At 36.6% G+C, this 23,990-nt stretch overlaps 3 protein-coding genes across 4 annotated transcripts in view; 2 read left to right on the top strand and 1 right to left on the bottom strand.

Annotated features, from left to right (window-relative positions):
* Positions 1–4,627: 4,627 nt before the first annotated feature.
* Positions 4,628–23,990, bottom strand: part of LOC131039445 (protein ZINC INDUCED FACILITATOR-LIKE 1) — an 80,091-nt gene continuing 60,728 nt past the window's right edge. For both annotated transcript variants that reach the window (XM_057972223.2, XM_057972224.2), the window contains 2 exons: positions 8,390–8,433; positions 4,628–4,971 (listed from right to left, as the gene is read on the bottom strand). In XM_057972223.2, the coding sequence (XP_057828206.2) occupies positions 4,799–4,971; positions 8,390–8,433 (217 nt within the window). In that variant the 3' untranslated portion in view covers positions 4,628–4,798. The remainder of the gene's footprint in view (positions 4,972–8,389; positions 8,434–23,990) is intronic.
* Positions 13,779–14,936, top strand: LOC131039446 (uncharacterized). Its single transcript, XM_057972225.2, has 2 exons — positions 13,779–14,565; positions 14,681–14,936. The coding sequence occupies exons 1-2, from the start codon at positions 14,477–14,479 to the stop codon at positions 14,919–14,921; spliced, it is 330 nt and encodes a 109-aa protein (XP_057828208.1). The 5' UTR covers positions 13,779–14,476; the 3' UTR covers positions 14,922–14,936.
* LOC131859623 (uncharacterized) lies at positions 15,889–16,933 on the top strand. The gene is made up of 2 exons (XM_059213589.1): positions 15,889–16,190; positions 16,304–16,933. The coding sequence occupies exons 1-2, from the start codon at positions 16,118–16,120 to the stop codon at positions 16,891–16,893; spliced, it is 663 nt and encodes a 220-aa protein (XP_059069572.1). The 5' UTR covers positions 15,889–16,117; the 3' UTR covers positions 16,894–16,933.

Here is a 23,990-nt window from a genome sequence, read left to right as displayed (position 1 = left end):
TGTGCATTCTAGATCTTCCTTCTAACGATTAAGCTACAGTATGAAGGAATCAGATCTAACACCAATTGAAGAACACAAGCTTATATTGAAAGGATGGTGTGAATCAATATACGAGAATATTTTACATTTTCAAAACTTAACAACCATAACAATATCAATCATGCAAGATCAAACAAATATGCACCACAAAGAGAACACAAGATTTATGTGGAAACCCTTACAGGAGAAAACCATGGAAAAATATTGTTTGTATAAAATTTTAAAATTTTTGTAGGCATCAACCCACATAAGACACCAATCCCCTCTTATGATTTGTAGGTACCAACCCACAAGAGACAACAATCCTCACAACTAAGCACCAACCCAGTAAGACACCAAACTCTTTTAATGAAAGGTAGGCCTTCTTAAAAGTAAACTCCTTCCAAATCTACCTTAAACCTACTATACATCAGCCTTAAACTCTGCTAACAAATCTACTATATATTTGCTCACAAATCTGCTATACACCTGTTTATAGGTCTGTTATAATGATATTAAACTTGCATATAAATCTTCTTCAGAAATGTACTATAACTCTCGAAGATCTGCTTTACAAATCTGCCTTAAATCTCAACAAAATCTCATCTTATATCTTCTATTAAAATTTGATTTTAATTGTTCATATATGCTCATGTATAAAAAGATAATCGTGAATTATTTGCTTTGACAACACCTCCCAATTTCATCTTTACATCTTCTCCAAGGGAGGTGACCTTATGAAAAGACACGATGCATGCAAAGAGATGCAACTCTTAAATTTATACACACCCTTTCATTTTCTTTTTGTTGAGGTTGGCCCCAATAATTTATTTTATTGCATTTTGAATTTTACTTGGGTTCCAAAGATACCAAGGGTGAATTTAACTTGTGTTCCAATAATACCAAGGGTTCGCTAGCATATAACTTTAGATTTATTTTGTTAGTTTCTTTCACCCAAGTTGGGTGATTAATCAAGGAAGGTTGGCCCTATAGATTTATATATTTTTAATTTAAATGAAACTTCCAATAAGGGCACCAAGGTAGGTCAGCCAACAATAATTTAATTTTTAAATTCTATATTCTAAAGTATGGTCAACCAGCGTTAGAGAAATTTAAATTTGGGCACCAATGTGAAGGAGGGCAGCCACCATAAATAAGTTTTTATAAGCAAGCAATTTAAACTCTAATTTGCTTATCCTTGATTTTTTAAAGCAGTCTTTCTTGTTGCAGCAATCAAATTTCCTCAAAGATTCACTTTGACATCAATGACAATTCCAACATATCATTTTTGTTGTATGGTGCTACTAAATCCTCTACAATATGCAACAATACCTCAAACAACTAAATTATTGAATATCAATTACTAAACAAGAGTTTGACAACAACTAGCTAAATGTAGAACACCCATCAAACTGTAATATATCATTGGAGAGTCCAAATTCTTCCAGGCATTAAAACTTCTCAAATTCATATAGTATTTACAGATATCAAAATTAAAATTTGCCACCACATACCGAACACATGATTGCACACTAAAAAATGTAGTCTCTTTACCAAAAAAAACAAGGATAATGTCAATCATTTAAGAGACTCGAAGAACATAACCATTATGTAAAATATTCAAGATGCCAATAAAAGGATATCAAAATAAGAGCCACATCTGATGTGAGAGCATCCAGTGGTGTAAGGACAATCTTGCATCACCCATAAAAAAATTCTTTTTTGTTAGTTTTCTTTAATGTTTTTGTATTTTTGGATACCCATTTGGACAAATAAGAGATTCCAACTTTCAAAAAAAAAATTGTTGTTTTTCTTACCAACTTGTTATTTTTAGAAAGTTTCAATTTGAATGCGGATGGAGAGAGAAATTTGTGGGAAACTTCATAACAAAAAAATAAGCACTTTGGTAAAAGAATTAGGTCAAAATCATATACGGTTTGAAGTTATTCAAGTTTCAGTTTTCTGAAAAATCGTTCGAAAATTCTTCCAAATCAGATTTGAGGCACTAAACGGTCTCGAACGGCCCCGAAAATGGCAAGAATCGGAGGAGGATTTGTAGCATATTATTCACTTCAAGAGTTTTCCAACGGTTCAAACGGTGTGTCAATCCAACCACCAAATCAAAAGTTATGGCTACCAGAAGTTGGACAACTTTTCGAAAAGTTTCCAGTTTTCGAATTTAGTTCAAATTCAAAATTTCCAATTTCAAGATTTCGCCCCAAACTACCAAATTTTAAATTTCAAATTGTAATTTTGGCTCCAAATCGTAGGGAGGCTATTTAAGGCCCATTTGGGGAAACTTGTGATGGTTTTTGGGTGGGAAAAGTTGGATTTTGAGAAAAGGGTATTTTCCAGAATTTGTAAGTTGTGTAGTCTGTGAGGATTTAATCCTCCTGTATGTATTGAAAGTAGATTCCTGATGATAATAAAATAATATTTTGTTGTCTTACCCAAGCATAGTGAACAAAAAACAAAGATTCACCCTTCTTATACCTATTTGACTCAAGCTACCAGCATTTCAACTCTAATTTCTCTTCCACACAAATCACACACTATTCTCTTTCTCCATCTTTTCCTCGATCTCTCTTTCAAGGTAAAAAGAAAAAAATAGTATCTCCAAAACTCACTACAAAGATTACAATCCATCTCCCTTTTATCTTGTTCTCTACTTTAGTCTTGATTCCCTTAGAAGAAGAGAACAAATTCTTTTAAACACCCTTCTTCTCTTTCTTTAATTCCACACTATTTTTTTTTGACAATTTTTAGCCTCTTTCAAATGATACATGCCACACTACAAAAATTACAGTCCATCTCCCTTCTATCCCACTCTTCTCTACTTTAGTCTTAATTCCCCAAAAAGAAAAGAACAGATTTTTTTAAACGCCCTTCTTCTCTTTCTTTAATTCCCCACTATTTTTCAGCTTTTTTAACCCTCTTTCAAAAGATATGTGCCTTAATTGCTCTTTGTAACTCCTTTATCAACCTCATATTCATAACATACTTAAAATTGCAAAATCATGGAAAGCACATTAAATATTATAAATTTTAATCAAATTCTAAACGAATACATTTGTATAAAATAATAGTAATCCTAATTTGAAGAATGCATAAATATTATTTAAAGAAGGAAAAGGAGGGTTGTGAGACAAGGCAACTCCAGAACAAACAAATGATTTAATAACATTAAACGCAGCCACATAAAAACAGGCCACAATAAAAAATACTCAAACCAGAAACTTTTCTAAAGGATAAATAGGGGCCAACACCATGCCAACACAGCGATTTTCAATTACCATGAGAAAATATTCCTACAAACTGCTCCTAAGCAACACCTGCCAAGAAAATTTAGAAACCCCCTTCCATGACCCACTATCTCTGTCTCAAATCTCTTACCCAACTCTAGAAACCTTTGCATAACTTGATTTCATCATCTACACAACCTTGTTATTCTCTCCTCTACATCTACGCAACTTTGTAACTCCTTCCTACCTCACTTTAATTGTCTAAATATCAGTGAAAAACAGAGCATTTTTCACATAAAATGTTGAAAAAGGAAACGCATCTTGGAATATTCTTAGAAGCTTCAACTTTGATTTGCCTTATTCTTTATAAGAGCATCTGGAATCAAGGGACCAAATATTTGCAAATAAAGTTGCAATTAAAAAAAATTTGAGGGTTAATTTGGAAATTAGTGAACAGAACTAAAGCAGTCAACGCCTTTGGTATATTAGATACGTGCATGATTTAGTTGCAACTGACTTTTTTATGCAGTCCAGCGTCTTGGATGACAATAACTATTCAAATTACTCTTGATCTATACCTGGCCACTCTTTCTTTCAATTGGAACCAGCATATGGGCAAAAGGGTTTAGATTCAAAAATGAGGCCAACTTGGAACCATCTTATGTATCACCTCGAATTGGAGCTCCAATTTTCTATTAGTTGTAAGTTGTAACGAAAGCCCTGTAATAGCTATTGAATTATATATACTAGGTGAGCACCTATTGATCTCTGAAGTCTGAACAAGGCCCAAAATTGTTGTTCATTTGTTTTTACACAACTTGTTCTAACTTCCCCAATTTGGTTCAAGGGTTAACATTGCTAGTGCTTAATCTTACTAACTACAGAGCCAAAGAAAGAGAATACGAGGTTTCCAAGTGGTGGTATAAAAAATTCTAAACCTATCTTATGATTGTCAATTTTTTACTAATATGAGATCAAAACCTTTAACATTACTTTCAGACAAGAAACGTGCCTTACCATTTGAACCACAGTAGATAATTATTTTTCAAGGTTGCAAGGCCTGGTCATAAAATTAAAAACATTTTAGACACAACCTTTCAATATTAGTCTTGAGCAAAAGAAATGCCATTTCCTTTGGAACATGGCATTGATTTTTTTGACAATGTGAGGCCCGTTCATAATATTGCAAATATTCTCTAAAATTTGCAGCAACAAGCATCTAGTATTACAGCGATCAATTTAATTCATCTCCTACATACTGTCTCTATTTGATTTATTTTAAGTGAAAACAGAATTTAGAATACCCATGCATTTTTGGACTGTGCATTAAATACATAATACAAAATCCTTTAATTTAAACAAATCACTGATCAAAGTGCTGCCAATAGCAGCCTTCTTTCTTCATAATATTTAAAGTATGATCCAATTTTACATGAGTAATATTGATGGAGGAAATAATTGAAATGACAAATAATGATGAAAAGGAAACAGTTGCTGTCTTTTTGAATGCGGACTGCAAAATAATTCATGAGAAAATATCAAGAAGAAAATTGTGGCTCTTGCTCCTTCCTTTGTTCCTGCTGCTCAGGATTAGATTCGTTTTGGTCTTCCCGCTGTGGTCTATTAGTCGATCGTGGTAGGAAAGGTTCAAATGTCATCATAACTACTATCACAAGGATAAAGTTTAACATAAAGAAGACCATATGATCACCTGACATATGCAGCAAAGTATCACCCATTATAAAAAATGTAAATGAACTGTTTAACATTACAAGGACAAACAAATGTGCTTGAATTCATCAAGAGAAGAAAAGAAATTTGAAGTCGAATTCTAGTAGCTGAAATTTTATTATCTAGCTATTTCTAATTTTCGACTATCCTCATTCCAATCAACTCATATAATAGAAACAGAATTTTTTTTTAGTTGACTAAAATTGCACAAAATCTAAACTTCTTTTCAACTTGGATATACATCCATAAAGTTTAGGATGTGGGGTATGTTGATGTGATTTTGAAACTGGATTGTCATTGTGATCTGTGCCCCATCTTACTGCTAGACCACGGCCCGATAAACATGCTTTGTATATATTTTGGTTGCATGATTCGTTTTGCTAGGTATTAGGAACTACAAGGATTGTAATACATGTAATGGTTTCCAATAAGAGGCCTATGTCTTCAGGCATAGAAATATGTTTTGGTGTTCTAATGTCCCCTTTTCTGCTCTAGTTTGTTTTGGGGACTGTTGGCCAATCCCGAGACCCGTTGGTCAATTAGAGGCAGATTTAGGGTTTCCTATTTTCTAGGAGGATGTTTTAGCAATTTTGGTAGCTTGCATGTTGGAGTTTTACAGTTTTGATTTTGGATTCTTTCTAGGTTTTCAAAAAGCTTCGCAATGATGGTACATGCGTAGCAATCAATGGAGTTTGGTAAAATTACTATTTTTAGTAAGTAGGGGTGAGGACAGCTCATTTTTCTGGGTCTTTCTGGGTTTTCAGAGAGCTTTGTGATGGTGTGACATGCAACTAGATCCGAAGACTTTTCTGGACTTACTATTTTTAGTAAGTTGCGACAGCTGCTCAGAATGTGGTTAAAATGCATTTGGATACACTATTTTTAGCAGTATTCTATTTTTAGTAAGTGCTATTTTTGGCAGGTTTCAGTTGTCCAGTTCAAAGGCTATTTTTGGCAGTACAGTTTATAATACTTTTGGCCTTCAGTTCACTATGGCAGTTGTTCAACACATGGGAAAAGTATTTTTAATATTTTTTAATGCCCCCCTTGCCCTAAGCGTATGACTTATGTATTTATGGCTATGACTTAAGGGGACAACTTGAGGTGATAAAGTATTATTTTACGTCATAAGGTTGGGCGATTTATTGTTGAGGAAAAATATTTTATATAGTGAAATATTAATAAGGCAAGATGGACGCCTTGTGGGAAATAAGTTAATTTTATAATATATTTCACTTATCTACCTTATGCCATATTATTATTTTACTGTCATTTTTATAAAGTAAATTTGCTTCTATGTGAAGGTCGACTTGGAAAGAAGGGGAAATGAAATGCAAATTTCAAATTAAGGTGAAATTAGTGTGCATTTGGGTTTGGCGTCCATTTGGAGGGAATGTGAATTTGAATTTGGAGACACCACGGTTATAAATAAGAGTGTTGGGCTCTTGTTTTGACATCCATGAATATTTTGTAACGAAGTGCTGCCGAATTTGTGCTAGACTTGTGCTTCGAAGTTGAGAGCTTCCTAGCTTGTGCCAATTTCGTGCTTGAGAGATAGCACCTAGCTGATTGGAGAGAATATTTCTCATTCAGAGGGATAGATTGAGCTATATTGAGATGGATTTTATTGTTGCGTTTTCAGTTTTCTGAGTGTTGTGGTGTGTTTTGTATGTTGTTGGTTTGTTCATGGCTGAAGCAGTTATTCGTCATATTTCCTTGCTTGATTGTCTAATCGTTCTGGGTATTGGCCCGTTGGATTCCTCTCTTCTAGGCATCCCTTCTTGTTAAGTTTCACGAATTAAGGTGAAGAGATGGATTTTTAAGGTAGATCACCTTCTCCAGGCAAGTCATACCATACTGGAGTAACATTGGAATGTGTGCATTAAAGTTTTGAGGTTGCTTGGCTTAGTTGGTGGGTTGGAACTTGGGCGTCTCCTTCCTAGCTCTCATTCGCCACTGATTTAGAGCCATTCGGAGGTGTTATGATGGAGTTACGGACTTCATAGTGCTGCTGGTCTGATTTTGGTGATGCTGGTGTGTTATTTCAGATTTGGTAAAGTGTTCATTTTGGCTTGTGTTTTCCAGTATTCTTGTTTGTAGCTTCTTGGAGTACTTTCTTGTATTCATTAGAGGTTGGAGCTTTGATGTACTGACAGTATCTTGCAAAGTTGGTTTATTGTAAGGCTGTATTCAGTAGTACTGAAACAGTCCATTTTCATACTGCATTATACTTTCTTGTATTGGCCACTGCATAAGTGGAAGAGGCTGGCTTCGCCGCCTATCTCTATTTCATTTCGTACTCTTGTCCTCCCGCTAAATAAGTGGTTGAGTGGATAGTTTGTTATTTCCAGCCCTCCCGCTAAATAAGTAGTTGAGTGATTGTCTTTGTTTAACTTCAGTCTTCTTGGATTTGTAATTGGCTGGTTATACCGCCAAGTAGTAAATTTCCAGTATTTATTTATCCCACTGAAAAGTGGAAGTGGCTGGTCTAATCGCCAATATGTATTGCTCCTAGTATTTCATCATGCTAACGCTAATGGATGAAAGTATTGTGTTAAAATTCTGAACAAAATTAAGGGGGATATTTCAGGGGTTCTAGTGGCATAGTATGCAATCAAAGAACATGGGCATCAAGTGCAATCTTCAATGGCATTAGACTGATGCCATCTACGATTCATTGCTAGCTACGGGCAGACAATGTCTTAAATGGTGTTTGAGGTATCTTTGCAATGTTTGTGATAGCCATAATTCTTTTGCTAGAGGGGAGGTTTGGCAGGTGTGCTAGCTGAATGATGCAATTGCTTTTGTTTTTGCATCTTGAGATTGTAAATAGTATGCATATTAATTTACCAGTAAGTTGAGCAAAGGGGTGCAGACCTTCACTAATATAATAATATACGAATAGAGATGTTCCCTTGTGAGAAAAGTCAATGCAAGTCAATGCAGATATGCAGATGAAATACGGGATGATTTGAGGCAAGATCGTCTTTCAAAGAAAACTAATTATGTGTCTACAAATGGAAACAATCAAGCACTTCAAATCCACATATGATGTAAAAAGAAGTTGCTGTTCCCTAGAAAATGATTTTCTTGAATTTGCTGAAAGAGGTACAGATTCTGCTTCTATGTACGTGTTAATGTTTCCGAAGTCATGTTTTGAAGAGAAAGATTGAGAAAAATAAAACTACCAAAACTTCCTTTGGAATGGTCTGTTAAGGAACTGTGCAGCAACTTAAGAAACTTTAAAAATTAGAGAAAACAAAGACCCAATCAACCTTAAGAGCCTCAAATGATCTGTGGAATCATATTGCATCACAAGCTTAAAGATCTCCTTGAAATAACCTTTTCAATGTAATCATATTTTAGCATCCATAAAATAAAGAATAACAAATGTTCACCTGGAAGGAAAGATGCATTTTGACGCTTTTGTGCCCATGCAAAGCTACAATAAACATGTCCACAGAAATAGTCAGCGTTTTGTTACAGATTATATAAAATGCTTTTGTGCTCACAAAAAGCTACAATAAGTATATCTGCATCCTTTTCCTCACCTACTATGATTTACTAAAATATCATCCCATCAAATTCAAATGCATTTGCATGTTTTCAGTACAACAAACAATAATATAACTCACAGAATTGAGATTTTCGTAAGGTGACAATTGGTAAAAATACAGATATTTGTGGTTTAGGACATGATACAAAGCATTTCACTTGTAAAATGTAACAATTGACAGGCATTCCAAATAAGAATTAGCTACAAAATCTGAAGGGAAGTGCATCCCAAAGTACAACAAAAATGTGAAAAGAATGTCAAAAAGAATAATATAAAATTCCATCCACTAACATGGTTTACACGTTCAATTTTTTAGGAGAATTCCTTCTCATTGATTCTCAATTTCTGTTCTCCATTCATATATATGTAATAATATGCATACAATTAAACATTGTCTTAATTCATACTGACTAGTTCTTTGATCCTATAGAAAATAATTTTCTACCTAAATATCTGATGATTTCCTACCTGCATTTGAAAATAATTGATCTGTATCTTATCAGATTAAGCGGGAAAACAAGGGTGTCATCCCTTTACAAAAACTGCCCAAAGGCAAATCAAAACAGGTCCATACTGACAGCAGTTGTAGTGCCCCTTGTCTACTAAAATATCAGCTCTGAAATAAACTATTTTAATGATTTATTTATTTGAATTTAAGAGTTAACATGAACAAACAAAATAGGAAATTGAAAGATCACCATCCACACTGAAACTTCGAAAGAACAAAATTTATTGAAAAGGAATATAATATGCAGATTTATATCAAGGAAGAAACATCATAATTACTGTCATAATCTTCTGCAAACATCATTTTACATTAATTGCAAGCTTCATACAAATCTATGAGCCAAACTAGTGCCAAATCTCATAACTATCTTAATCAATTTTTAGGAAAACTTTTCAAACTTCAGAATAAAGTCTTAATTGACAAATATCTGCAAAATACAATCAAATTACAGCAAACCTGAACCTCTAAGATGCCATGAGCTTCTGCAACACTTACAAACTCAAAATTGAAGAAATCCTTAACAAATTAGCACAAAGATAACCTTTGAATGAGATTATTCTATGGTAATCCTTGACTCTCGTCTTAGATCACCTCGTAATCCTCTGACTCCCGTCTTTAGGTCACCTGAAAACTTTCAAACTCTTGTTCTATAGTCTCCTCCACCATTTTATCAGCCACTAAAGAAACAAGCCAAAGCTCAAACCGAAAATCAATTTCTGAATGAATTGCAAATGCCCAAATTTCTCAATATATCTGAAATTCAAATTCAAAATCATATTGGGCTCCCAAATCTAACAATTTGACATGGAGAAAACTTGCATGAAAAGGAAATGATTGCTTTTGGAAACTATCATAAGAATCCATTAAAACACCACCGGTTCCCAAAGTTGCCCAAGGATGCCAAAGAAACTTTTTGAAAACCACCCACTACTAGCCAACTTGCCAAAGCCAACAAGATGCTTCCAAAAATCCAAGCCCAAAATAAGAAGTTACTAATTTAACATTGTTTGTTGTGAGAAATTTGAATTTACAACAACAAACAAATATTAAATTAATATTGTTTCCCAAAATGTCATATGATTCTGGTTTACTATTTTGGGATACTTGGGCTTACTATTTTAGAAAATTTGGGAAAGGGGAGATGACAAGTCCTCCCTTGCCAAAATTGCTTGTCCTCGAGCAATTGCAAACAAAATTATCCAATTTCTTGATTCATAAAATATCCAATCATTTCAAATTGAATTTTAGATGGCGATCGTGTACCTTTTTGATGTTGAATCTTTCTCCTAACTATCCTGAAAATTCCTTGAAAAGTATTGTTGGTGTTGGAAATAAGCCACACCCGGACCGACGATGGACTGGTCCAAGAGGGGCCAGTAGCTCAGTGGTAGAGCACTCCAGCAGCGTATGGAAGGTCCTAGGTTCGAGTCCTAGCTGGTCCATGTCTCAACATGGTATCAGAGCCAGGTCTAGGCTAGGAGCCCCAAGCACACGAGAGGTGTGGCTTAAGGGGGGGTGTTGGTGTTGGAAATAAGCCACACTCGGACCGACGATGGATTGGTCCAAGAGGGGCCAGTAGCTCAGTGGTAGAGCACTCCAGCAGCGTATGGAAGGTCCTAGGTTCGAGTCCTAGCTGGTCCATGTCTCAACATGGTATCAGAGCCAAGTCCAGGCTAGGAGCCCCAAGCACACGAGAGGTGTGGCTTAAGGGGGGGTGTTGGTGTTGGAAATAAACCACACCCGGACCGACGATGGATTGGTCCAAGAGGGGCCAGTAGCTCAATGGTAGAGCACTCCAGTAGCGTATGGAAGGTCCTAGGTTCGAGTCCTAGCTGGTCCATGTCTCAACAAGTATAAGTGTGCTTTGTAATTTTGTGAGGATGATATTCAATGTGTAACCATCTACTCCATTTATCTTGAGGTTCAACAGCATACCTTGCATATTTTTCAATCAATATACCCCTCTTTTTAACTTCTTTCCAAAACTGTATACATGTATTGCCACCAAGAAAACTAGTTCCAAAGCTTTCAAAACCTTCCTTAAAAATATAAATCTGATTTATGCAACATATAGGATGGTTAAAATAGAAAATACATCCTTCATAATTGTGAATTGCAATCTTGAAAAGAATTACCTCTGTTATCTTTAAGTTGTGTAGGCTCTTCCTAGAGAATACATCACAAAGTACTTCAAATTTTGCCTTTGCTTGAAGGATGCTTGATGCAACTTTAAGATCCAATTTGGAACAACAATGACACATAAGAGGGTTAGAAAATGAAATGATAAAACATCTCATACTACACCAAACTCTGGATGTTGATGTTAAAAACCACAAGTCCTTTTGATGGAAATATGCACTTTCTAATCCTCCAACAAACGTACACTAGTCATCCAATAATATCTTCAAAATGTTAGTAGAAAATAATTTTATTGCATCTTCTACTATATTAGGAGACTTAATGACGTATTTGATGTTTTCCACCTTAAAACACTTCTAAGTAGATCTCTCACTACAAATCAAGAAAGTGTCTAGAATCTCTAGCCAGAAGTGCAGTCATCGGGCAACTTGAATCTATGATTTCTGAAACATTTGCTGATGTTATGAATTGTATTCTTGCTGTTATTAGGACTGTTATAACAGCCAATAAATCCTCTACCACAGCCACTACATATTTTGGAAATAAATCCTACATTCACATCTTCATTGTTGAGATGCATATCATGAAAATTCATAACAGACCCAAACATTACCTCAACCCAAGAGAAGTCACTTTTAGACGTATAGATTAGTCTAATGGATCCTATGTATAGAAGTAGAGTGATCAAATAGAAGAAACATTCATTCCTTGGCACTTTGGTTTCCACAAGGTTAAACAACTTATTCTATTGAAAGATGATGAACTCCCTAAAATTAATCATTGGCACATACTTGACTTTCTTCACAAATCCATTTAAAATGTTAGAGACAAATGCATCATCAACAAAATCTAACATGAGGGATATACTTTGAAGTTTGACCTCTATGGAAAATTAGAAAATGCCAAGAAACAATTATTCTTAAAAAGTCATCTATCACCATCTTTTGAGATGCCGATTTTTGTGACCCATCACTCCTATTGTACCAAACCAAAAAGAGCCTCCTTTCAAAGTGATCTGTCTCCATCACAAGTCTTCCATGAACCATAGGATATATGAATTCTTTCCAAGAATAACTAATAGGAAATTTCTCATCACGCCTTGTGAATCCATCTTTTGAAACTTGGGACTTGATGAAATCAAATTTATTGGGTTCCCACATTTGCATTGAAATCCAAACCATTCCCTTTCCTTAAGCACCACACTCTAAAGATAATGCACATGAGAAATATGGAATGTTAAGTATACAACATGAGATAATTATCATAACAAATCCCTTCAATGCTTCTTGTGATGCAATCTCCAGACAATCTTGGAAACATATGACATGACCCCATAAAATGAAGTCAATATCCCATGATGTTGATATGCTTTGAAGTTCGTGTTGCTTGTTTATGCTTGAAACTATTTCCAAATGCTCCAAATTATCTATCAAGGTTTTGGAACATAAAATGTTTTCGACAAAGATCATTTCAAAATGCAATACCTGATTCACCTTCAATTGGTAAGTCAAGCTAAGAGGCATAAATTAAACTTTATTTTCTCCTCGAAAAATAACATCAATAGGTGGCTTGATATTGTTGTGATCTTTTTCACACATCACCCCATTGCAAATGGGGACCCTCTCTTTTCCTGCTTTCTAGGCTTTTGTTAGTGTCCTATGACCTTTTGCTGCAATTTCACCAAGCCTTGTCCAGTTCAGAGCATTTCAGGTCCTGACAATTGAAAGTTAGTTTTTGCAAGTTATGTGATTCCGAAATGTGAACACCACCAGAGTGCTTAGAGAGGCCAAAGGACGAAGATCGCACTTGATTTGGACGAATTTGGACAACTTTCTATTTTTAGAAAGTTTGCTTTTTTGCTTTTTCCTATTTTTTAGGAAGTTTCGTTTTTGGCATTTTTAGCCCAATCCCCGGTATATCTATTTTTAGTAGAGAAACGGGACTCGCCCGAAATCGGCCAGACTCAGCAAGTCCGAGTCCAAGTCAGGCCGGCCGAGTCCCAGGGGCTCGGACTCGGACTCGCCGAGTTGGCGAGTTTGGTCCAAACTCAGCGAGTCCCGAGCCCTGGACTCGGCCGGCGTTGGCATAAGTTAAAACGCAAAAAAAAATTAGTTTGGAAAGTTTTTTTAAATCCGTTTTTTAATGTTAATTGTCTTCTAGCCCTAAAAGTGACTTTCATTTCATTCACTTGCAAAAAAAGGAAGAGTAAAGTGAGTTGGGAAGAAAAGCAAGGGTGCATAGAAGAAAAACCAGCAAGGAGGAAGCTCAAGTTTTCTTCAGTTTGTCACATTGGAGCTGCATTGTGTTTCGATTTGGTGCATCAAGAGTTAGATAGGAAGAGTTTGCAGCTCATTTCAAGCTTGTTGTAAGAGGTAAGATTGTTTTTTTGAACATTATTTTGTTTCTTGTATGCAAAAATTCCATTTTCTATTCATTTATTTTGAAAGTTTTACATTTTCTTGTATGCAAGATCTTTTGTATGTTTGTAATTTGTATGTAGCATGTAGTATGTAGTTGTACTATGTAGGGTTGTATGTAGGGTTTGTAAATTTTTTTTAAAAAAAATTGTAGGGTTTGACAAACCTTGCAATTTAAAAAAAAAAAAATTTACAAACCCTACTTTAGTTTTTTTGAATGTATGTATTAATTTTATTTTGTATTTGTAATGTTTTATTGCAGCAAACTTCACTTTATTATTTGTCTCAACTTCAAGTTTCACAAAACTATCCTAAAATGTCTACTTCAGCTTCTAGACCCCCCATGAGAAAGGACCCTGCTTGGAAATATCATGAGGATTTTCCAGGGCAAGGAAAGGGGCAAACAAAATGTATGTTTTGCAAAACAATATTCCATGGAGGTATATATAGGCTGAAATACCATATTGCTGGTGTGCGTGGACATGATGCCGAACCATGCCTAAAAGCAGTCTCTGAGGCCGTACGTGATTGTTATGTAATGGTTGAGGAGATTGAAAGAAAAAAGAAACAAAAGGAGGATTGAGCGGCCATTGGGAGAGAGACAGTTTTAGGAAGAGGGACACAGTTAGGTTGTGTTGGAGGCCCTTCTTCCTTAGCTCCATATCGTCCCACTCAGTTTGCTACTGCTGGTGCTTCCGTTTCTGCTTCTACTTCTATAAGTGGCAATGCCACCGCCACTTCTCATGCTCCTACCACTAGTAGTTGTAGTGGGAATGTTACCATTGGACCTAGGATTTGTAAATCTAGGTTGGATTCCTTCTTTGTGCCTTGCACTACTCCTGGGTCCCAACCGTCGCTTGAGGGCATGGGTTGGAACAAGGAGGTCCATGATGCTGCTAAAATGGCAATTGGCAGGTTTTGGAGCTACAGCTGTATTCCATTCTTTGTAGCTAGGTGAATGTTTTACTAACTTTTATGTTTGATAACTTTGATTGTTTTAATTTTTATACTTAACTTATCTCATTGAATTTTTATACTTAACTTATCTCATTGAGTTTCTTTGCGACAGGTCTCCTTATTGGCAACAAATGGTTGATGCCATTACCATATGCGGGGCGGGGTTCAAAGCTCCTAGTGAGAGTGATTTGAGGGGACCCATTTTGTCTCAAATGGTGGATGATGTGAAAAAGGATTTAGATGAACAACGCCACATATGGAGCACTAAAGGTTGCACCATCATGACTGATGGTTGGACGGATAGGAGAAATAGAACTCTCCTTAATTTTCTTGTTTCTTCCGCAGGTGATTGATTAATTTTAGTTTCATATAGTCTTTAATTTTTTATTTTTTATCTAATGGTTTATTGAATGATCATTGACCTAGCTTTATTTTTTTATTTCAGGGGGCACCGTTTTCATCAAGTCCATTGATGCCTCCGCCCATTGCAAGAATGCCACCTACCTATGTGAGCAGATAGAGGAGGTGATTGAAGATGTGGGTGAGGAGAACGTGGTATAGGTGGTGACAAACAATGCAACAAATTATGTTGCTGCAGGTAAACTTTTGATTACAAACTAATTTTGTTTGCAAATTAATTACTATCTTGTAGTTTGTACCTCCATTAATTACAATTTACAATGCAAAAAATTATGTTGCTGCAGGTAGACTATTGATGGAGAGGCACCCATCTATAGTTTGGACTCCATGTGCTGTTCATTGCATTGACCTCATGTTGGAGGATATTGGAAAAATCCCATGGGTCAAGAGATGTGTAGAAAGGGCAAGAAATGTCTGCAAATTTGTATATAATCATTCATGGGTGTTGGCTCTTATGAGACAATACACGGAGCAGAAGGAGTTGCATCGTCCAGGAATCACAAGATTTGCCACAAACTTCCTCACATTGCAGTCCATGCTTAGGTCTAAGTCTGCCTTGAGACGTATGATTGTTGGTGAGGAGTGGTCTTCCTCATCCTATGCTACCACCCCTGCAAGGATAGAGATGGCAGACTGCATTTTTGATGAGCAAGGCTTTTGGGTCCCTTGTGATGAGATAGTGAAGGTAATTTTTTTATAAATTCTACAATTTAACTTCATGTTTTATAACTTATTATATGTATTCTCTTATTTGCTCATTTTTCTAAATTACACAATATTTTCAATTTTGTAGTTTGTTAAGCCCTTGGTGGTTTTGTTGCGAGTTGCGGATGGAGATAAGCCTGCAATGGGCTATATATATGAGGGCATGGATAGGGCGAAAGAGGCCATTAGATTCGTCTATGGAGCAGATGAGAGCAAGTATGGTCCCATTTGGGAGATCATTGATAGGAGATGGCATCATCAGCTTCATAGGCCCATCCATGCGGCAGCCTATTATCTGAATCCGGCATTCCGTTTTATCCCTTCTTTCAAGGCTGATGCGGAGGTCCTTAATGGGCTATATGCAATCATGGAGAAGATGGGACCTGCTGGTACTTCTCAGATAGACCTTTTTTGAGAGCTACAGATGTTCTCAGATGCACAAGGGGAGACCTTCTCTTGTCCTGTCGCCAAAGACGGTAGGACAACTATGATGCCAGGTAAAAATAAATTGTTAGGCTTAATTTTAGTTTTATTCAATACTATATTGTAACTTGTTAAATGAGTTCATGAGTGAGACTGATTTTATTTATTTTTCTCATTTCAAACTCAGATCATTGGTGGAACTTTTTTGGCCCAGAGACACCAAATGTTCAGAAGTTGGCCATTCGTATCTTGAGCCAACCATGCAGCGCATCAGGTTGTGAGCGCAATTGGAGTATGTTAGAGCACATACACTCCAACAGGCGCAATAGATTATCTGTGGAGAAGATGAATGATCTCGTCTTTGTTCACTACAACCTCCGCCTGAGAATGAGAAAGAATGCAACAGTTGACATGTCTCCTATCATTCTAGATGAGGTTGATCTTGAAGCAAAGTGGGCCAATGAGAATCAGACAGCTCCTGGGACTCCTACAGTTGTATTTAGTGATGATGACATTGATTGGATCGACCAGGTAGATATAGAGGCTGAGGCTGTAGCCATGGCAGAGGAGGAGCAGAGAACACGAGCAGAGACAGGAAATACTGAGACTCAGAGTGACACAGCTGTTCCTGATGTTGGTGAGCATGACACAGTCGTTCCTGATGTTGGTGAGCATGGCATGGTGTCACGGGGAGCGACTATGGCTGTTGAATCATCCAGGACCTACTTTAAATGCCTTGGGCACGGCCCTCTGAGCCATAGGCTTGTACACTTGTAGTTGTATTTAGTATTTACTATTTACCTTTGGTATTTGTATGAAACATTTGATGATGATCATATGATGACATGGATTTTTTATTCCATGAGTTTTGTAATATTGTATACATTTGACAATATTTATATATCTATGTTTGTTATTTTCTTCAGCTACAATTTGCGTTTATGCTTATGTGATTGATGTATACTTGTGTATGTAATCAAATGAGCCGAGTTTAATGATGTTTTTGTGTCTTTAAGGTGTATTCAATAAAGGGTGTCTGAAACAAGTTTTAAATCTTTTAAAATCTCTAAATTTCTTGAGTTTTTCACTTTCCCGAGTCCAGCCAAGTCTGGAGCCGAGTCTGACGCCGAGTCTCGAGTCCGAGTCGGCCTTGCCGAGTCCGAGCCGAGTCCGAGTCCCATTTCTTTGATTTTTAGAAAGTTTTACCTATTTTTTAGGGATGTCTACTTTTTGCTTTTTCGGGATGCAAACCTAGGGTTTACACTTGCACCACTAACCTGCTTCGATCGGAACTCGAAAATTCCAAATTTTGATCTAAAAAGCTAAATCCCTAGATTTTAGGCTTTTTTGCTTTTTCGGGATGCAATCCTAGGGTTTACACTTGCACCACTGACCTGCTTCGACCGGAACTCGAAAATTCCAAGTTTTGATCTAAAAAAGCTAAATCTCTAGATTTTAGGCTTTTTTGCTTTTTCGGGATGCAAACCTAGGGTTTACACTTGCACCACTGACCTGCTTTGACCGGAACTCGAAAATTCCATGTTTTGATCTAAAAAAGCTAAATCTCTAGATTTTAGGCTTTTTTGCTTTTTCGGGATGCAAACCTAGGGTTTACACTTGCACCACTGACCTGCTTTGACCGGAACTCGAAAATTCCAAGTTTTGATCTAAAAAAGCTAAATCCCTAGATTTTAGGCTTTTTTGCTTTTTCGGGATGCAAACCTAGGGTTTACACTTGCACCACTGACCTGCTTCGACCGGAACTCGAAAATTCCAAGTTTTGATCTAAAAAAGCTAAATCCCTAGATTTTAGGCTCTTTTGCTTTTTCGGGATGCAAACCCAGGGTTTACACTTGCACCACTGACCTGCTTCGACCGGAACTCGAAAATTCCAAGTTTTGACCTAAAAAAGCTAAATCCCTAGATTTTAGGCTTTTTGCTTTTTCGGGATGCAAACCTAGAGTTTACACTTGTACCACTGATCTGCTTCGACCGCGATCCAAAATTTTCAAGTTTTGACCCAAAAAGCTAAGTTCCTATATTTTAGGGGGTCATGGCACCTTCAAAGGATGATCAGCGCAAAAAATCATCCTAATCCTCAAATGTCCTGAAATTTGGCTAAGTCTGGAATGTCATCCTGATCCTGAAATTTGACTAAGTCTGGAAAATTGGAGAATCCTCCAAAAACTAGATTTTGCATTATTAGTCCTAGAGGCCCGAAACCACTCTCAAACATCCTGACAATATATATGAAATATAACTTAAAGTATAAGAAAGAGAAACGACATATTGAAATACCACTTATACTTAAATGTTATATTTCATATATAGTCTACCCTCTTGAGAGACCATCAAAGTCCGCCCAAGATGGAAAGCGCCTCAAAGTCCGCCCAAGGTGGAGAGCGCCTCAAAGTCCGCCCAAGCATGTGGGAGCACTCTTGAAAGTCCGCCCAAGCATGTGGAGAGCGCCTCAAAGTCCGCCCAAGGTGGGAGCACTCTTTAAAGTCCGCCCAAGCATGCCAAGTGATGGAGAAGCCTTGTCCAAAGTCCGCCCAAGAAGAGAGGTCATGTGGGAGCTAACTTCAAAATCCGCCCCATGCCTTAGTTAAATTTACACCTTGATGGAGGCCATGAAGGAACACTCACCAAAGTCCGCCCAAGAAGAGAGGTCATGTGGGAGCTAACTTCAAAGTCCGCCCCATGCCTTAGTCAAATTTACACCTTGATGGAGGTCATGAAGGAGCAAAGGCTAAAGTCCGCCCAAGGTCTTCAAGGCCATGTAGGAGAGACCTCCAAAGTCCGCCAAGGGTAAAGAGAGCCATGAGGAGAGGCCTTCAAAGTCCGCCCCATGCCTTAGCCAAAAAAAAATTCACCATGAAGGAGCCTTGTCCAAAGTCCGCCATGCCTTGGGAGACCATGAAGGAGCCTTGTTCAAAGTCCGCCATGCCTTGGGAGGCCATGTTGGAGATGTCTTAGAAGTCCGCCTAGGGGGTGTGTTCCAAAGTCCGCCCTATGCCTTAGCTAAAAATTCGCCTTGATTGAGCTTTGCTCAAAGTCCACCCTCCATGTTGAAGGGACCCTTCAAAACTCCGCCCAAGGAAGTAGATGCTAAGTATGATAGGGGAAGGCCCTCTAAACTCCGCCATACCTTGGAGAGGTAAGCAAAGTTCGCCAAAACTTGAAGAAGATGAAGATAAACTTCCAAAAAGTCCACCTACACATAAAAGTCAAACAAAATCAACGAAAATACAAAATGATGTCATGAAAATCCTTCAAGATTTCGAACTTAAATCCAAAATAGAAAGTTTTCAAAAGGAGAATATTGGAAGATTAATAAATATTTCGAACTTATAGCCAAATTGGAAACTTTTGGAATATATTTTCTTCGAATTTGGAAACATGACAACACTTTCCTAAAGAATGAAGTTAAAATTGGAAACATGAGTTGGAAGATTTTAAGGGTTTCTAATTGAGGATTTAACTTTATTTACAAATACTTAGTTGTAAACTTCATTTCTACACCAAGAAGTTCGAGTTACTAACGAGAGCTTAGTAAAGTATTTTCGGTTTGAAGATCATTTGGAGAAAGTTTTGAACAGTGTTGGAGGTTGGATAAACTTTTTTGACAAAAGTTTCATAGATTCTTTTTGAGAAAGACAACCAGCATAAGGAAGAGTTATTAAATCGTTCTTGAATTTCCTGAGTGTTCTTGAGAAAATTCCAGCCTTACTTCCATCCATTCGAAGGTGAAATGGAATTCATGACGCAGATTTATGAATTTTCTAAGTATTTTGCAGAGTTTAAGAAATGATTTTTAGTAAACTTATTCGAATTTCTAGAGAATGAAAATCATTTTTATTTTTTTTGGGCTAAGTATAAGAAATTTTCGGAGTTATAACACTTGGTGTTGATTTATGATCACAACCACCCTTGAAGACTGAAGGGTTTTGAGGATGAAATTTCAGTTTTTATGGCTAAGTAAGAAAATGAAGTGAAATTTTCCAAACACTTAGCCATTCGCAGCCTTGATTTTCTTTAATCCAAGATAGATTTCTAACTTATTTTCCTTTGGTTTTACAGGTCGCAAGAGGAAATAGAAGCAAGATCATCATAGAGATCGCAGTTGGAGTTCACAGGCAAGGTTCATCCGGGTGTGAAGATAGCCAAAATTTGGCTAAGTATGGGAAATGTTGAAGGCATGTCAGGGTATCGAGAAGGACATGATCACAGCGAATGCCTAAACAGCTTGATCCCATCATTTCATATTTGCAAGGGGTTACCTAGAGCTTTTTATCCCTCCTCCACGCAACATAAATTGGCAACTGAAGGCAGGATCATCACAGAAAACACAAATGGAGTTTCGAGCCAATTTCAGAATTGAAAACGGGACCACGAGCAAGGTTCGTCCGAGCATAGAGAGGGATAAAATTTGGCTAAGTATGAGAAATACTTCACGAAGAGATTTCTTCTCCAAATTCGAGGCACTTGAAAGAATCTCAAGGCATCAAGAAAGAAAAGTTCTCAGACTTGGTGAAAATATGGGAAAGTTAAATAAACTTCCAACTTCTTGAAGGATTTCATCTTCGGAAGGAATTGAAAAATACAAGCTCCCAAGCAGAATCAAATGGTGACAAGAAGGAATCAAATTTCCATACTTAGACAATTTCTTGACACAAATTGGAAAATTCAAGGAAGACGTTCAACACGTTGAGGTGGCGCCTCGTCATCTTCCAACCAATCAGATCGCTCCAAGTTAGCATGTCCAAATTCGATGAACCTGACTTATCCAGAAGCTTCTAGAAGGGCACACTTCACAATGCAACAACCTTTTATTTTCATTGATGGTTCATATTTAGCAAGAAGGACAAGTGTCCCAAATGTAATTGGTCGAGGGTAGTTAGTTTTGGGAAACCCTAATTAGGGTTTATAGCTTTCAATCTGCGCCCTTGATCACTGTTTGATCTCGGTCGTTCATTTATTCTTGAAAACTATATAAGGTTGCCTCCTCTCATTTGGAGAGGGTGAGGTTTTTGATGTATTGTTGCTTAAGGTCATTTCTAGATAATATATTGCATGTGCGCTGCTTTGTAATCTCTATTATTTGAATGATTTGCATGGTTTCAATTGCCTCAACACTTAGTTAGAATTAACTTAGATTTGCTTTCATTGTTGTTAATTTGAATGAAGGATTTGATAAGTGTCAATTGATGGCGTATCTCCGCTCATACTTTTGGTGTATGGATGATTTCCATCTCACCGTGCAAAGTTAGTCTGAGCCCATCCCCTGTGCATCCCAACATCTCGATCATAAGCACAACCCATTGAAGATTGCACCGGCCTTGTGTAGTTGTCCCTAGTGTGGCGAAGCAAGGTTTGGTTTCTCGAGAGCACCCCGTTGATACCGTCTCCCGAATTCGTAGGATTAGATTAGCCTTCCTAAACCCTGTCCCCTTTTCCCTTTCTTTTGAAAGTCTAAATCAAGGCTCTGATACCACTGTAGTGTCCCTTGTCTAATAAAATATCAAATCTGAAATAAACTATTTTAAAGATTTCTTCATTTTGAATTTAAGAGTTAATAGGAACATGCAAACTAGCAAATTAAAAGATCACTGTTCACACCAAAACTTCAAAAGAACATAATTTATTGAAAAGGAATGTAATGTGCAGATTTATATCAAGGAAATCCGAAATACATCATGGTTAATGTCATAATCTGCTGCAAACAATAATTTACATTAATTGTAAGCTTCATACAAATCTATGAGCCAAAGTGGTGTCAAATCTCACAACTAGCTTAACCAGTTTTCAAGGAAACCTTTCAAACTTCACAATAAAGTCTTAATTGACGAATATTTACAAAATACAATCAAATTACAGAAAACTTACAACCTCTAAGATGCCATGAACTTCTGCAACAGTTGCAAACTCAAAATTGAAGAAATCCTTAGCAAATTAACACAAAGATAACCTCTGAATGAGATTGTTCTATGGTAGAGTCCTATCTTAGATCACTTGGTAATCCTTTGACTCATGTCCTTAGATCACCTAGTGTTTGTGTAAATTATGTCTCATAATTACACTTTACTTAAGTTGACTTTGGATAATGCATTCATTTTAGTTTGCATATGAGACACTTAGGGAAGTGTGCACATAGGGAAGTTGCTTGTAGGAGAAATTCCACCTTTTGTGGTCTTATCTTGTTGTTACATTCCACCTTCAGTGGGTGATCCACCTCGTGGAAGATTTTATTATTTCTCCTACCTACCCCTACCTACCCTTCTATCTCATTGAGCCACATGTCATGATTGTATGCTCTCATGCCTTGCCTTTATAAACATTCATTTACATTGTATATAACAATTCAATTCAATTCAATCAATCAACTCAGTTAGTTGGGTATTTTGCATCTTGATAGGAATACAGTTTATTCTTGTGACATATTTTGTTCTCTCTTATTTGTGCTATCAATTGGACTGTAGATCTTGACAAATTCTCACACCTAGAAACTTTCAAACTCTCGTTCCATAGTCTCCTTCTCCACTGGTTTATCAGCCATTGAAGAAACAAGCCAAAGCTCAAACTGAAAATTAGTTTCTGAATGAATTGCAAATGTCCAAATTTCTCAATATATATGAAATTCAAAATCAAAATCAAATTGGGCTCCCAAATCTAACAATTTGAAATTGAGGAAACTTGCATGGAAAGGAAATGATCATTTTTGGCAACTTCCATAAGAATCCATTACAAATCCACTAGTTGCCAAAATTACCCAAGAATGCCAAGGAAGCTTTTCAAAAACCACCCACTACTAGCCAACTTGCCAAAGCCAACAAGATGCTTTCAAAAATCCAAGCCCAAAATAAGAAGTTACTAATTTAACATTGTTTGTTGTGAGAAATTCGAATTTGCAACAACAAATAATAATTAATATTATTTTCCAAACTATCATACGATCCTAATTTAGTATTTTGGGATAGTTGGGCTTACTATTTTTAGTAAGTTCTATTTTTAGAATGTTTGGAAAAAGGGACATGGTAGCAGTTCAACAGCACAAAAGCAGCTAATCAAAAACAGCAGAGATAAAACAAAACAAAAAAGAAACAGAAAAAAAAAGTACCCAAGGCCTTAGGGGTCACAAGAATTTCCCCCTTCCTTAGAGAGAAACTTAAAGAAGTCTTTCTCCATGATAGAGTTGGAAGTGTAAAGTCCCTTTTCTAGGCCATTCCAACAACCTTGGAAACCTCCAAGTTTCTTAGAGAGTGCCAACTTTATCGGAGAGGTATTTTGACAATGGCAAAGTGTTCTTGGAGCTAAGGCAAGTACGATGCTACTTTCATGTGCAAATCCAACATTCTGGAAGCACTCCACTTCTTGGAAAAGTCCATTTTTGGAGAGTGACAATTTTCATATAGATGGATATCATATGCGCTTAAGGTATTGGTGGTCTGGTCATAATTCATTTTTTGGGCTATTTAAATGTTTTCCACAACTTTGGCGATTGTACAAAAAATAATTAAATATTTAAGTTGTTGCAGCTTATATTTAATTATTTAAAAAGGATCTGGATATAGAGACATAAAAGTGACTTATATTTGAACCCAAATGTAAAGTTGAATTATAAGGGGAATTTCAACTCACTTGGGGCAAAAAGAGAAAAAAATGTTTCTTACGGAAAAAGTAAAAAGCACTTTTCAAAAAAGCTACTAAGGAGGGCTTGGACAAGAGGTTGATCATCCATTATTCATTATCAATTTTTCTTTCCTTGAAAAATTAAACTCTATTTATCTTCTACACCTAAGACAAAAACCCCAAGGTAAAAATGGTTTTGGAGATAAAAACCCTCCTAGCTGTTTCAGAGTGATTTCATCCCAAAG

Source organism: Cryptomeria japonica, chromosome 10, assembly GCF_030272615.1.
Source record: "Cryptomeria japonica chromosome 10, Sugi_1.0, whole genome shotgun sequence".
Classification (NCBI taxonomy): domain Eukaryota; kingdom Viridiplantae; phylum Streptophyta; class Pinopsida; order Cupressales; family Cupressaceae; genus Cryptomeria; species Cryptomeria japonica.
The sequence above is the reverse complement of the archived record's forward strand: the minus strand, read 5'-3'. Positions and strand labels throughout refer to the sequence as shown.

Coding starts and splice junctions, on each gene's coding strand:
- LOC131859623 (XM_059213589.1), top strand. CDS start 16,118: ATGTTCTCAGATGCACAAGGGGAGACCTTCTCTTGTCCTGTCGCCAAA. Junction 16,191..16,303: donor TAGGACAACTATGATGCCAG/GTAAAAATAAAT, acceptor TTTCAAACTCAG/ATCATTGGTGGAACTTTTTT.
- LOC131039446 (XM_057972225.2), top strand. CDS start 14,477: ATGGGTTGGAACAAGGAGGTCCATGATGCTGCTAAAATGGCAATTGGC. Junction 14,566..14,680: donor ATTCCATTCTTTGTAGCTAG/GTGAATGTTTTA, acceptor TCTTTGCGACAG/GTCTCCTTATTGGCAACAAA.